This window comes from Apium graveolens, chromosome 3 (genome assembly GCF_009905375.1).
Source record: "Apium graveolens cultivar Ventura chromosome 3, ASM990537v1, whole genome shotgun sequence".
In the NCBI taxonomy this organism is placed as follows: domain Eukaryota; kingdom Viridiplantae; phylum Streptophyta; class Magnoliopsida; order Apiales; family Apiaceae; genus Apium; species Apium graveolens.
Genome location: NC_133649.1, coordinates 91057961 through 91073132, shown reverse-complemented (window position 1 = coordinate 91073132; position 15172 = coordinate 91057961). Strand labels below are relative to the sequence as shown.

The 15172-nt window shown below is 36.6% G+C and overlaps 2 protein-coding genes across 2 annotated transcripts; one reads left to right on the top strand and one right to left on the bottom strand.

Annotated features, from left to right (window-relative positions):
• Positions 1-4418: 4418 nt before the first annotated feature.
• LOC141714432 (uncharacterized) lies at positions 4419-5003 on the top strand. The gene has a single exon (XM_074517951.1). The coding sequence runs from the start codon at positions 4419-4421 to the stop codon at positions 5001-5003; it is 585 nt and encodes a 194-aa protein (XP_074374052.1).
• A 4498-nt stretch (positions 5004-9501) lies between these two features.
• Positions 9502-14362, bottom strand: LOC141712597 (serine/threonine-protein kinase Nek6-like). The gene is made up of 14 exons (XM_074515593.1): positions 14165-14362; positions 13684-13818; positions 13366-13432; positions 12929-12994; positions 12784-12830; positions 12415-12460; positions 12237-12317; positions 12115-12157; positions 11977-12026; positions 11813-11894; positions 11688-11737; positions 11515-11588; positions 10971-11022; positions 9502-10890 (listed from the first exon to the last, which is right to left on the bottom strand). Exons 2-14 carry the CDS (start codon positions 13803-13805, stop codon positions 9712-9714), a joined length of 1959 nt encoding a protein of 652 aa, XP_074371694.1. The 5' UTR covers positions 13806-13818; positions 14165-14362; the 3' UTR covers positions 9502-9711.
• Between the last annotated feature and the right edge of the window lie 810 nt (positions 14363-15172).

Here is a 15172-nt window from a genome sequence, read left to right as displayed (position 1 = left end):
ATGACCAAATAGTTGCCTACCAAAGCTGTCAAAACAACTGCAATTTCCAAATCTAAATCAAAGAAAACCCCCTCTGGTATCTCTCAAAAGGTACCAGTTGAAAAATCTACCAAAGCCAAAGAGGGGAGTGTGAAGGAGGGTAAGATAGGTGAGGGAAGGGGTGAACATCAAAGAAACCCCAAGGATAAGGTTGGAGAGTTGAGTGAATCCCAGCCTAGCCACACTGCAGTTTCCCAACAAACTGCAGTGCTTAAAAAGGACAAAAGCTCTCTTCCAGCTGCATCCTCCCAAAAGGATGTAGCTATAGAACAAAGCTCTCATCCAAGAGCAAAGGCCAAGAGGGTTAGGGACACAAGCTCACCCCAAACTTATACTAGAAAGAAGAAATCCAAAACAAGTGAGGATGCACAGGGCACACACTTAGTGCAAACTGGTGCTAAAGACACAGTCCCTGTACCTTCTCAAATTCAGTTTGATGTGGCTCCAATAAATGTGGAGTCACAGCCAAAATCTCTCATTATAGAAGCCACTGAAACACTATACTCACAAACTAACTCACTGGAAGTGGACATGATAAACACTTCAATTCCTGATTCCCCTTCTTTAACTTTGTTGGGGAAGCCAAAATCTAGTGCAAGTGAGCATCATATTTTAGATGATTTGTTGGCTCACTTGCCAATTCTTTCAGATTCTATTGTGACATAGCCTCAAATAACTTCAATCAACACAGAGTCTACAATAGTTTCTCTTCCCACCTCATTCACTTCTACTCTCTCGATGGATATTACTCATCCGTCGAGTAGTGATTGTATCCCGACGGATAAGCTTAACAGCAGTTATCCGTCAGATAGCTTTACCACTCACCCGACGGATATCACTTATCCGTCGAGTGTCTCTGTACAACTTCAAACTTCAATAATTTCAAGTGCAGAATACTTAGTGGTAATACAATCACTCTTAGGACTGAGAGAGGAGAGTGTATTGAGTGAGAGGCTGGGTTGCTCCTAGGCAAAAGGAGAGGAAAAGAGTGAATCTCAGCAATCCATTCATTCAGGATTGGCAAAAGTGAGTGAGAGGGGTGTGGGGAGCCAGGGTGAGACCCTGATGCAACAAATGAGAGAATATGAGAGAAAGGCAGGTACAGGAGAAATAAGGATGGAACCAGCCATTGCTAGTGAGTCAATGATTGTGGATGATGCTGAAAAGGAAAGACAATTTCAGCAACATTACAAAGCTGTAATTGATAACATTTCCTTGGATGCTGACACTTTTACTCACCCTGTTTCAGCCTATCAATTGTTGGCTGTTCAGGGCAATGTGGAGGCAGAGCAGACTTTGAATTTAGTGCACACCACAGAATCTCTTCAAAGAGATAAAGCTGTTGTTAACAGGATGCCTTCTCAAGCTGGAGAGCCATCTGAAGAATTTGGAGTAAATTCTGATGATGATGACTCTGGTTCCTTGGATGGAAGCATGAACTTAGGGGGAGCTGAAGGCCCAAGTTCTGCTTTAAGTTTACCTGAATGGGCATGGGCAAAGGAATCTACATCAGGACAATTTGAGGTGTCCTTGGTCAAGCAAGTAATAGCTATTCAACAGGCTCTTCAGGAAACTTCAGATGCTGGTACCAAGGCTGTTCTTCAAGCTCACCTGGACTCTCTACATCTAATGAAGATCCAGCACTTAAGACAGAATCTCAGTGTAGATGAATTAAAAAGGGATATAGCTGACTTAAAGACCTATAACTCTGAGAAGCTGGATTCAGTAATGCCATATGGTACCATGCAAGATCTATTACTGAGATTAAGGAGAGAATCAGATTCTGACAAGAAGATAGCCAAGCTGGAGAACAGAGTTCAAGTTATTGAGAATTCAGTGGCTCTACTTCTTCAAAATCAACAGACTCAGACAAATCTTCTTATGCAACTGGCTAAAGCACAAGGCCTAACTCCTCCACTTGATGATAACAAAAAGGGGGAGAGAGAATCAAGTAAGGGGGAGAAAGGACCAACTGAGGGGGAGACACTTCTAGTTCAAATCAGCAAAGTAATTGTACCTTCAATTACTATCTCCAAGCCACCGGTTGCAGATGGTATAGATCTTATCAATGCAACAGCAGAAAATTTGAAAGATGCTGATAAAGGAAAGTTGACTCTGATCAACTGGAAAAAGATTGATGAGGAAATACAGAAAAAGTTTGAATTAGTCAAGGAACCAGTTCAGTCAGCCATCCATCACTCTCATGTGAAGCCAATCAGTGTGAATGAGATGAGCATGAACTATCTGGAGAAAGGACAATCTTCCTGCATCAAGACTACAAAGGCTGAGATAATTCTTAAACCAAGGGCAAACTATCCAAAGTCATCTTTGAAGAACCCTATGGATACTGTGTATGAGACACCCAAGCCTGATAAAAAGAAGCTTCTGTCAAGATCTATTGTCTTCTACAAAGATCCAGCTGATTCAGCCTCAAGAAAGAGAATTGCAAAGATATTCAGAAATGGAAAGGAAATTTGTGTGGTAGCTGGACATCCACAATTTGCTCATGCAAAGAAAGAAGAAAAAGCCAGATTGAAGTAGGAAAAGAGGCAAGCTGCTCTAGATGCAAAGAAGTCTAAACAAAAGAAAGAACAGTTTGCTATCTTGGCCAAGCTACAGGCTGTGAATTCTTCTCAACAAATTCCCTCTCAACCATCTCAAGCTGCTGAATCAAAGAAGAAGATTGAAGAACAGAAGAAATCCCAAGAAAGAAAGAACTGGCTAGAAGAACAAAAAGGAAACTGGATGTTGTTGACAAGGAATTGGAAGATCAATTTCCTAAGGAATCCACTCAAGCTAAAACTCAAGCATCAAAGCCCTCTGTGGTATTTGAAGACATAAGGGTGGTGGACCCCTACAGGAACATACATGGAGAGCCTATTGTGCCAAAGGATGAGCCAATAGAGTGGGATAAATTACCAATTCCTGATTTCAACTTGCCAATCCTTACTAAGCCAAAAAGGACAAAATCAAGGGTAGTCAAGAAAGTGAAGCTGTCACCTCTCAAATCCAAGTTAGTAGTCAAAGCTCAACCCAAGGTCAACAGGGGAGACTACTTGTACTTGTGTGACATCAAAGAATTCTCAGATCTAAACCTTTATCTGGAGGAGCTGGATGAAGTAAGGGCAATTGATACATACAGAAACCTACCTGAAAGGTTGGTGTTCAAGTACAAAGGAGGAAGGGCGATTCAGTGGCCTCTTCACAGGATACTTCAAGAAAGCCAAGCTGTGTTGATCAAAGTCTATTCATACTTCAAGAAAAAAACATCAAAATTATTTGGTGAGGCACTAGAAATAAGAGGGAGAGAATGAAGAAGCATATGTTTTCAATGTAAACCGGACAAAACTAATTTACCGTATTTTTACAATTTTTTTAAAATAAAAAGTAATTGCAAATTTTTAAAAAAAGTAAAAGTTGTTATAATATGATTATCACATGGTCAATATTGTGAACTTGTAATAGTAGGGCTATGAACTAGCACTTGAAATTGCATACATGCAATTAATGTCTTATTCCTTGCATTGCCTATAAAAGCCATGCAATTGTGAATGAAAAGAATACACCAGCAACAATCTCTCCTTTGCTTGCATTCCTTTTATCACCTCTCTGCCCCTTTTATTTAATCCAGCTATTGTTATAATATAGTTAGTATTTTACAACACGTTATCAGCACGAAGCCCTGCCGAAACTGAGAAGGTATAATTTTAATTTAAATATGCATATATATGAGTAGACGTGGTTATACCCTCTGCATATAATTTATATATATGTGACCGAAGTAGACGTGGTTACACCCTCTACTAATAATTTAAATATATATGGCCAGAGCACCGCCTATTAAAATTATTTTACGGTACCATTTAATTTTGGGTAATACCGAAATATAGTGGGAACCTTAACTTAATTTATAAATTACATAATTATCGGATAAAAACTTTGCCCATAACTAACTTATGCAGGATTGTCCACTTTAATTTATTATTGGTCAGAGATAACCTGCATACGCAGACGTCCGTATGGCGGGTGAAAATCCATTTGTCATTTTATATATAGATTTGTTTATATTATCAATGATAACAATGATATATATATTGATTATTGCATACTTGTTAACGCACCCGATTAAGTAGGATTTTATGTAATATTTACATTGATGAATTAAAATTTAATAATTTTCGTGTTAATTCAGATTTAGTATGACAAATATTACAAGCTTGTCGTTCGTTTCCTTGGACATTTCTGGCGATAATTATTTATCATAGGTACAAGATGTAAAGTTGCACTTGGGTTCAAAGAAATTAAGCGATACAATAAAGGCAGAAAATAAATCCACGGCTGAAGAAAACTTTACCTCCATAATTTTTCTCCGACACCACATGCATGAAGATTTAAAATCTGAGTACTTAGAAGTCGAGGATCCTTTTATTTTATGGGAAAATCTAAAGGATAGGTTCGATCACCAGAAACTAGTTTATCTACCTGCAGCTGAAAATGATTGGGCTAATTTAAGACTTCGGGATTTTAAGAGTGTCCGAGCATATAGCTTTGCTTTGCTCAAAATAAGTTCTAGGCTTATTATGTGTGGTGAGAAAGTTACGAAAAAAAGAAAAATCGATAAAACACTATCAACTTTTCACCCCAACAATATCAACTTAGCAGAGATGTACAGGGAGCGCAAATTCACTAAGTTCGGGGATCTTCTATCAACTCTCCTCGTTGCTGAACAGAATCATGAATTGGTAATTAAGAATCATCAATCCCGTCCAACAGGATCTGCCCCATTACCTGAAGTAAATAACATGTCATTCCAGCAGAATGTACGTGGAAAAGGGTATAGAGGTGGATGGGGCCAAGGGCGGTACCGTGGACGAGGTCGGAGCCACGGGCATTTTCGTCCATATAACAACTCTGGTCACCGGAAGTGGCAATCTGAATCACAGAGTAAAAGAAAGGCACCGTGAGGAGGAAAAATTGAAAATGTTTGCTATAGGTGCGGCATGGATGGGCACTGGACACGTAATTGTCATACCCCGGATCATCTTGTTAAGCTATACCAATCTTCTCAAAAATCAAAAGAGAAAATGGTAGAAACAAATTTCGCCAACAATAATATAGATGATTTTCCGAGAATCACAACTGGAGGAATAAGCATTAATGGTCCGAATGAACCTAGCGAAACTCCCATATGGGAGGCTAAAGATTAGTTTCATATAATTACTATAGTAGTATGTATTGTGTGCTTTATTTTGTTTGAACTATGTAGTGTGTTATGTTCTTATCAAATAAATTAAGTTTCTTAATTATATACAGAATGGATTCTAAAGATATATGCATTGCTGATTGTGGTACAACTCATACAATTCTACAGAACCGAAAATATTTTACCCAAATAACCAAAACTGAAGCTCAAGTCGGAACGATTTCTGGCATATCTAATATAATCGAAGGTTTTGGAAAAGCTAGTTTCGTCCTACCTAATGATACCCACATACACATTCCAAATGCATTATATTCTAGTAAGTCTACTAGAAATCTTCTTAGTTTTAAAGATATTCGACTCAATAATTTTCACATCAAAACTACCTCTGAGGCTAATAGAGAATATCTTCTTATTACTTCCGCTAATCCTAGAAACAAGAAAATCTTAGAAAAGTTTCACTCACTTTCCTCAGGATTATATATGATGAAAATTAGAACTATTGAGTCACACAATTTCATTGCTTCCAAACTCATAGATCCAAAATCTTTTACACTTTGGCATGAAAGATTAGGTCATCCTGGCGTCTCTATGATGCGTCGTATTATAGAGAATTCTAATGGTCATTCTCTTAAAGATTTTAAAGTTTTTTCCAACAATGACCTTCCATGTTCAGCATGTTCATTAGGAAAATTGATTACTCGACCATCTCCTGTTAAAGTTCGGCTTGAAAGTCCAACTTTTCTAGAAAGAATCCAAGGCGACATATGTGGACCTATACACCCATCATCTGGCCCATTTAGGTACTTCATGGTATTAATTGATGCCTCAACAAAATGGTCTCATGTTTGTCTTCTCTCAACTCGTAATGATGCTTTTTCAAAATTACTTGCCCAAATAATCAAATTACGAGCTCAATTCCCAGATCATTGCATTAAGTCAATTCGTCTAGATAATGTCGGTTAATTCACATCTGCAACCTTTGTCGACTATTGCATGTCTGTAGGAATATCAGTTGAACACCCAGTTCCTCATGTACATACACAAAATGGGTTAGCCGAGTCTTTTATCAAAAGACTCCAACTTATTGCAAGACCGTTGTTGTTGAAAGCAAAATTACCTACATCTATTTGGGGTCACGCAATACTTCATACTGCTAATATTATTAGGATTAGACCAACTTTCTACAACCAACATTCTCCGCTACAACTGGTACTTGGTCAAGTTCCTAATATTTCTCACTTCAAAATTTTTGGATGTGCTATATATGTACCGATTGCTCCACCACAAAGATCAAAGATGGGAGCTCAAAGAAGAATAGGTATCTATGTTGGTTTTGATTCCACATCTATAATTAGATATCTGGAACCTCTAACCGGAGATTTATTTACCGCAAGATATGCAGATTGTCATTTTGACGAGTCTATGTTCCCTCCATTAGGGGGATATAAACATTCAAATAAAGTTAATCCAGACCTGACATGGAATGCATCAGGATTATATATTCTAGATCCACGTACCGATCAATGCGAACTTGAAGTTAAAAGAATTATCCATATGCAAAATATCGCAAACCAAATGCCTGACGCATTCAATATTTCTAGAAATATAACTAAATCTCATATACCTGCAGTAAATACTCCAGCTAGAACAGATATACATATTCAAAAATCAAATACAAAAGAATTGGTTACAGAATCAAAGCCACGCCTTAAGCGTGGTAGACCGGTCGGTGTAAAAGATGTTGCACCACGAAAAAGAAAAATAAAGAGAATTGCCCCTGAAGTGGCACATGCTCCAGAAGAAGCAAATACCCCTGAAGTGGTATTATCTCCTGAAGAGATTTCAGTCCCTGAAGATACGGGATTAAACAATCATGAAATTTCAATAAATTATGTGAATGATATGAAATTATGGGATCGAAGTAAAGCTATAATCGATGATGTATTTGTGTATTCCACAGCATTGGATGTCGACATAAATTCTGATCCGGAACCACAAAGTGTGGATGAATGCCGTCGAAGAAAAGACTGGCCAAAATGGAAAGACGCAATCCAAACAGAGTTAAATTCATTGCGTAAAAGAGAAGTATTTGGACCAGTTGTCCAAACACCAATTGGTGTGAACCCTGTCGGGAATAAATGGGTATTCATAAGAAAACGGAATGAAAATAATGAAATTATGAGATATAAAGCCCGACTTGTAGCTTAAGGGTTTTCTCAAAGGCCTGGCATTGATTATCAAGAGACATACTCGCCAGTGATGGATGAAATTACTTTTCGTTTCATATTAGGTATGGCATCTAAAGAAAAATTGGAAACACGTCTTATGGACGTCGTTACTGCATACCTGTATGGTTCACTTGATAGTGAAATTTTTATGAAAATCCCAGAAGAATTAAAAATGGATGAGTTCAAGAAACCTCGTCATATATACTCCATTAAACTTCAACGATCATTGTATGGACTGAAACAATCTGGTCGTATGTAATATAACAGACTTAGTCGTTATTTACAAAAGAATGGGTATATTAGTAATCAAATTTCGCCATGTGTTTTAATCAAAAAATCACAATATGGTTTTGTGATTATTGCTGTATATGTGGATGATTTAAACCTTGTAGGAACAGTTACAGAGGTTGATGAAGCTGCCATATATCTAAAGACAGAGTTTGAAATGAAAGATCTTGGAAGGACAAAATATTGCCTTGGTATACAAGTTGAGCACTTGTCATCGGGAATTTTCCTCCACCAATCTATATATACAGAAAAGGTTTTGAACAGATTTTACATGGATAAATCTCATCCGTTGACTACTGCAATGGTGGTTAGATCTTTAGAACCTGATAAAGATCCATTTCGACCACGAGAAGATGGTGAAGAGGTTGTTGGTCCTGAAATCCCATATCTTAGAGCAATTGGTGCACTTATGTATCTTGCAAATAATACAAGACCAGATATTGCATTTGCTGTGAATTTATTGGCTAGATTTAGCTCTGCTCCGATGGACAGACATTGGAATGGGATCAAGCATATATTTCGTTATCTTCGTGGAACAATTGATTTTGGGTTATTCTTCCCGAAAAACTCAACATCTCAGCTGATCGGATATGCAGATGCTGGATATTTTTCAGATCCTCATTTTGGAAAAATCACAAACTGGATATGTATTTACATATTGTGATGCAGCCATTTCCTGGAAATCCACGAAGCAAACTACAGTGGCAACCTCAACAAATCACTCAGAACTTATTACAATTCATGAAGCCAGTAGAGAATGTGTTTGGTTGCGATCTATCATCAAAAATATTCAAGAATCATGTGGATTACCGGATATCACAAGAAGTCCTACTGTCACGTTTGAGGACAACACTGCATGCATTGATCAACTCAGGGAAGGATATATCAAAGGAGACAGGACGAAGCACATCTCACCAAAATTCTTCTACACTCATGAACTTCAAAAGAATGGTGAAATTGATATACAACAAATTCGATCATGCGACAATCTTGCTGATTTATTCACGAAATCATTACAGAATTCAACATTTGGGAAGTTGCGACATAGTATTGGAATGCGACGACTTAAAGATTTGTTACAACAAACTTCAGAGAATGATTAGTTTTTCCAAGGGGAGATTGTACTTTTTTTCCTTCGACAAAGTTTTTATCCCACTGAATTTTTCTTTGACAAGCTTTTAATGAGGCAATCTATGATCCATAGTGACAGTCAAAGGGGAGCGTTATAATATGATTATCACATGGTCAATATTGTGAGCTTGTAATAGTAGGGTTATGAACTAGCACTTGAAATTGCATACATGCAATTAATGTCTTGTTCCTTGCATTACCTATAAAAGCCATGCAATTGTGAATGAAAAGAATACAACAGCAACAATCTCTCTTTTGCTTGCATTCCTTTATCACCTCTCTGCCCCTTTTATTTAATCCAGCTACTGTTATAATATAGTTAGTATTTTACAACAAAAGTAAAATTGTTAAATTTTACGTTTTATTGTATATTTATGAAAAAACCTCTATATTTTAATAGGTACCAATTTTATTTTATACAGGGGTTATTTGTGTCATTACTTACACATGTAAAAAAAACATGATGAAACTTCATAAAAAATAAATTTATATTACATAAAAAACCCAAATTAAACTTGATAATTGATTTTTAGTTGTGTACCAGTGTGTGTTAAGCACAAATCTGTCCTTTTTGTAGGTACATTTAAACAAATACGAAGAGGCACATATGACTATTTCGCACAAAGTTTCAGATCTTATTTCACTCTAAAAAAACCAAGAGTGATGATACCAACTTTCACACCACAAGAGCCCCATCAAACCTCTACTTTTCAAACTATAAAACTATGAAAGTATACTGTTATCAAACACATGCCAATAACACACCAAAATTTACAACCAAGGCAGACAAATTACGTGGATTTCACAATACTTGAAGTCGGTTTACGTTTCTTTGTTCAATTTCTGTGCAGTCATTAGACTTTTTGTCAACCAGATTGCTGTTTCTCTGGATGACACAACTTCCTCTCCAAATGGTTTTAGTACACCTGCAAGCTCGTCGAGTTTGTTCTGTTTTAGTAAACGTGCACATAGCTCAAGTAGAGACTCTAGAGCATCCACTCTTTGTTGCGTAGGATTTGTCCATCCAGTTTTGTTATCATCACTGCCAACTGCAGAAACTGTGCTCTGCAATAATATATCACTCGGTTCCACCTCTTGAACGATTTGGTTATCAGCTCTAGGTTTTCCACCCAAGTTACAACTATTTTCTGATTTTACTTCCACTCCATCTTTGCTCCTGTTACTCTCAGATGACAAGTCAACTTCTACTAAATTGTCCACATAGCATCTTTCTTCTAGGTCAGCTTCAACAATGTGTGTTGAATTCTCTTCAACTGAAACACCATTATCACTACACACTGCATTTGACATTGGCATAGTACTCTGGTTTTCTGAAACAGAAATCTCCTTCTTAGTGTCTGTTTCCACATTCAGATGCTGATCAAGTGATGCGTCAGTCTCTGTCCTCTCTCTCTCTGAACAACTTTCTTGATCTTGTTGACTATTTTCATTGATAAGTTCTTCTTGTTCTTCGATCTCTGTTGTTCTTTCTCTCTCTGAACCACTTTCCTGATACTGTTGGATATTTCCATTTATAAATTCTTCCTGTTCTTCATGCTGCGATGATGTACTAGCTTTAGAATTCTGAGTGTCAGTGCTTGCCTTTGGTGTAAGACATTGTGAACTTTCCTGTTCATCTCCATTGCAAATAGTTGTTCCATAACTTGTCTCCACACTCCTCGAATCTTCACTGTTGACAGAGATCTTGGCAGAATAGCTTGTCGGATCAACACGTTTCGTCTCCAGATTGTCGCTGTTAGCAGAATTTCCCAATTGCATATCATTATTGTCCTCGAATAGCGGAAGGGGTTTCATGTCATTCAGCACCCTTACGTCTCTCTCAATGATTTCTTTGCTACAGCTAGGTTTTCGAGCTGGTGATTTTTTCGTCACCTTCTCCTTTATGCTGTTAGGCGACTTAACTGGGAGAAAGACAGAAGATGGATTGCGACACCGAAGGAGGTACGATTGCAAATGGGGATGGCGCAAAAGTTCTGCAGCCTAAAATTTCGAAAATTAATGAATAAGGAATTTTTGGTATTAAAATCCATCAATATAGACTATATTCTACTTAAACTCACTGTTGGTCTGTGGTCTGGACTCTTCCTTAGCATGCTCTTGATGATCTGTTTCCTGTAATGTTGAAGTCATTATTTGGAAATCTATTGTGGTAAACAATGAGAAACATCAAGGATGGTGTGTAGGATAAATGTTGCGAGTTGTATAGGACAGCATATTGTTTAGTCATTCCTGAGAAGTATATATAATGCGCCTAATTATAAACATGAAAAGGGAAGCAGGGGTGAAGAGTTGGAAACAGTAGTAAGGTGATAATTATTGTGGACCTGGCTGTTTCCATGAAATGAAGCCCCAACCTTTAGTAAAAATCAGAAGCAGGATAGCAGATACCGCCTGCTATCATTAACGGTTAAATTGACACCAATGCATCTTATCTGCAATAGGTCTTTGGGAATTCATTGACCCCTCCCCCTTCCCAAAGAAAAAAGCATCACTGATACATATAAAAAGGTGCCAACTGGAGTGCCTCTTTAATATTCAGTTGGTTGTGATAATATAAATGAGAAAACACTGGTTTTGGGTTGAGTAAGAGAAAGAAATACTTACAATGTTGAGGAATATACAATTGGCAGTGGAGAGAAAGAGGACCTATTGATCTTGTTGATAAGTCCGGTCATATCCTGTTCAATACAGTTATTGACAGAAATATCTTCAAACTTATCTTAGATGATCTAGTCGGCTGAAAAATATGTATTTGGTATAAAAAGCTCAAACTTTACCGGAGCTCTAAATGGCGGTTGATGTGCAGCAATCTCAAACATACAGCAACCTGATCATAAGAAATATCATTCTAGGTGAATATCTAACAGCCATGGTGCAAATAAATAAAGTTTGTGATTCCTACCAAGCGACCATATATCAGATTTGTATCCATAAGGAATATCCGCGAGGAGCTCAGGGCACATATAGTTAGGAGTGCCAACAACCTAAACACAATATAAAGTCACATGTTATAGGCTGATATAAGAAGTAAATACTGGTCCAGAAAAGACAGATAGGAAACAATACCGAGGAAGCAAGTTCTTCTGATTGAAGCAATTTTGCTAGTCCAAAGTCACCTGTTCATCCACGAAGCACAAAGTACACAGGAATTAGGCAATAACAGCCACTTTTTACCCTCTTTTAAAGTTCTTCTAGATTTCTTACCAAGACGAATATCACCATCCTTGGTGAGGAATATATTGGAACACTGTGATCAGATAAACTCATGTTAAAACTTGGTGCAAGGATAGAGGCATATATTCACTAAAGAAAAGGTGGATAAACACCTTTAGATCCCTGTGGAGAACTCGATTGGAATGCAAATAGTCTAGTGCTAACAACACCTGAGTCAACCATTTGCAGAGTTTCTACAGTAAAACGTAGTAGACAGGTGTCATATGCAGAAGTTAGCCATTGCTAGCAATAACAGTTAAGGTTGAACTCTTAATAGTTTTTTACTCTCACCTCCTCTGGGAAATATGCTCCTCTAGCCTTTCTAACAATCTCAGCCCTGATCATAGAAAGACAATTTATTACCTCGTCCAATTGTTTGGAAAAATGTGGGCATGTAAATAATTAACATGCTGATGGGAACATATTCATTTGTTCAGATATGTTTCAGTATCATAAAAGATGGCGATATATTTAAAATTTCTTCTGTTCCTTTTGTAATTTAAATACCCTCTATATTATTTCTTATTTAATATTAAAAATTGTGCAAATTAATCCTTTGTAAACTCATGTAACTAGATGTCAAATAATTTCAGGGACCAGCCATAAAAACTCTAATAAAAAGCAAAGTCATAAGAACTTAGGGCATTGCAGAGTACTTACAAGTCTCCTCCTTCACAATATCCGGTTACAATGCATACACTGGACCCCTATGAAATATAAAACATTTAGTCAACTAGGATAATATGAATTAACAACATATTCAGGATATGTTTCTTACTGGCTGTACATTCAGCACTTTAATTACCTTTTCCACCCAAGCATCTTTGTACTCCACAACATAAGGGTGGTTCAATCTTGATATAAGTTCCATCTGCAACATCATAGTATTTCCTAAACTCAATATGTTGCTTAAGCAATTGTCAATATAAAAAAATAAATAATTAGAATCAAGCACATGAAAGCAAACAGCAGGTATTCTAGTAAATTGAATGTGACATGGACCCTTAGACGCAAATGCTGATAACTAACAGATTAGGGACAGTTTGACTATCTCATATTAGACGCAAACAGAAAAATTCCACCTAACTAATAAATGGACATTTCCCTGATTCTTTTAGGACGCTAAATTTCCGATGTCAATTTAATTCACCGAACCGGAATGTGGAACGATATATTTCATTCTAAATGAATTATCAGCTTTAAATGCAAACAAAAGACAAACTACGAGTCTGAAATTGGTACCTCCTGGTGCGCCGTATCCTTGAATTTCTCTGATTGCTTAGCAACACGGATCTTTTTCAAAACATACCTATTGCAATAGAGAAAACAGATGATCACGTTAAAATGTATTTAAAGGGAATTAATAAGTTAGATAAGACATGACGGCATCATCCGGAATGAGCTAATCGTTTAGACAGCAAACATTTCTAACATATCACCAAACAAATGGAATACTGTCATACAGAAACGGAGCAATAAAAAAACTGCCTACATATATAGAAACATACATTCATAGCAATAAATTAAAAGACACACAATAGAGAAGGAGAAGAATTATACTTCTTGTTTTCGAATTTATGGAGCACAAGAAAAGCAGCTCCGAAAGCTCCTCTTCCAATCTGCTCAATCACTTGATAATCTTCCATCTTAGACTTAACAGCATCACCATTCTCAGCTTCCATTAAAAGATGCAACCTTCAAAAGATCAAATTTTTAACATGGGTTTATCAAACCTTTATGAAGTTCATAATTTTCAAGATTTTATGCAGGGCAGAGAGCTAGAAAGACCTAATTGGATTAAAAGATGCAAACTTCAAAAGGTCAAATTTTTAATATGGGTTCATCAAACCTTTATTAAGTTTATAATTTTCAAGATTTTATGCAGGGCAGAGAGCAAGAAAGAACTAATTGGATTAAAAGATGCAACCTTGAAAAGATTAAATTGTTTCTATGGGTTTATCAAACCTTAATTAAATTTATAACATTCAAGGTTTTATGCAGGGTAGTGAGAAAGAAGGACCTAATTGGATCAAAGACTTACCTGCAAAACAGCAAAAGAAGGGAGAAAACTTGGTGTGAACAACAGAAATGTAGGAAGAGATGGAACCACTTGAAAGTTTGATTATTGGGTTGAATATACTGTAATTTGTAATAATCAAGAAAGCTACTTAAGACAATGATGGTATGAAGATACAATATATGAGGGAAAGAAAGAGGTGGGAAAACACACTCAAGTAAAAGTAAGATGGGCACTAATGCAAATTAGTATAAAGCCAATTATCAACTAAATTTAGTAAGGACCTACACTAATTATCTACTAAATTAATCAACGATGCATGCCCATTGCCCGGTACTTGCAAATATTTTTTATTACGTATTTATGGTGAATATTAAGCGCAATAAATGATGAGAGTGTTTTCTAACATGCGGATAAGGTCACTAATTTCGACTTATCATAAATAAATAAATGATAAAGATGTTATCATAAAATAACATAAGTGTGTTCTCGACCATCACTCATTAAATAAGTGTTGTCAATCATCACCTATTATAAATAAAAATAATAATATTGACTAATTTAAGTTATCAAAAAAAGTTGCTTACACCATAATAGGGGGATAATTAGAAAACAAACAACTACACCCAAGGAGAGGGAGAATGAGTAAAAACTCTAAAAGCAAAAAAGTAAAGAGTGACAGGAAGGGGATGGAAGAGGCCTTTGCTTGTATTTCCAGATTCATATATATGTTTGTTATCATATTCTCACCAGGACCAGGAGGAATATTTTGTTTGTTGGCTGCCCTTTTAAATGTCATCATCCATACTCACCTGTATTTCATTCTCTTCAATTTTATTATTTTACACTCCAATTTAAGACACTCTGCCTACTATGTGATCCAACATTCTAACTATGTGATCTAACATTCCAACTGAATACAAAAACAACATGTCTACTACAGTATGGAAACATGTTTTTTGGTCATTTTGTTTTCTTGATAAAATATGACATCAACTTACCATTCCCTTCCCTCACGTCACCTATGAAATA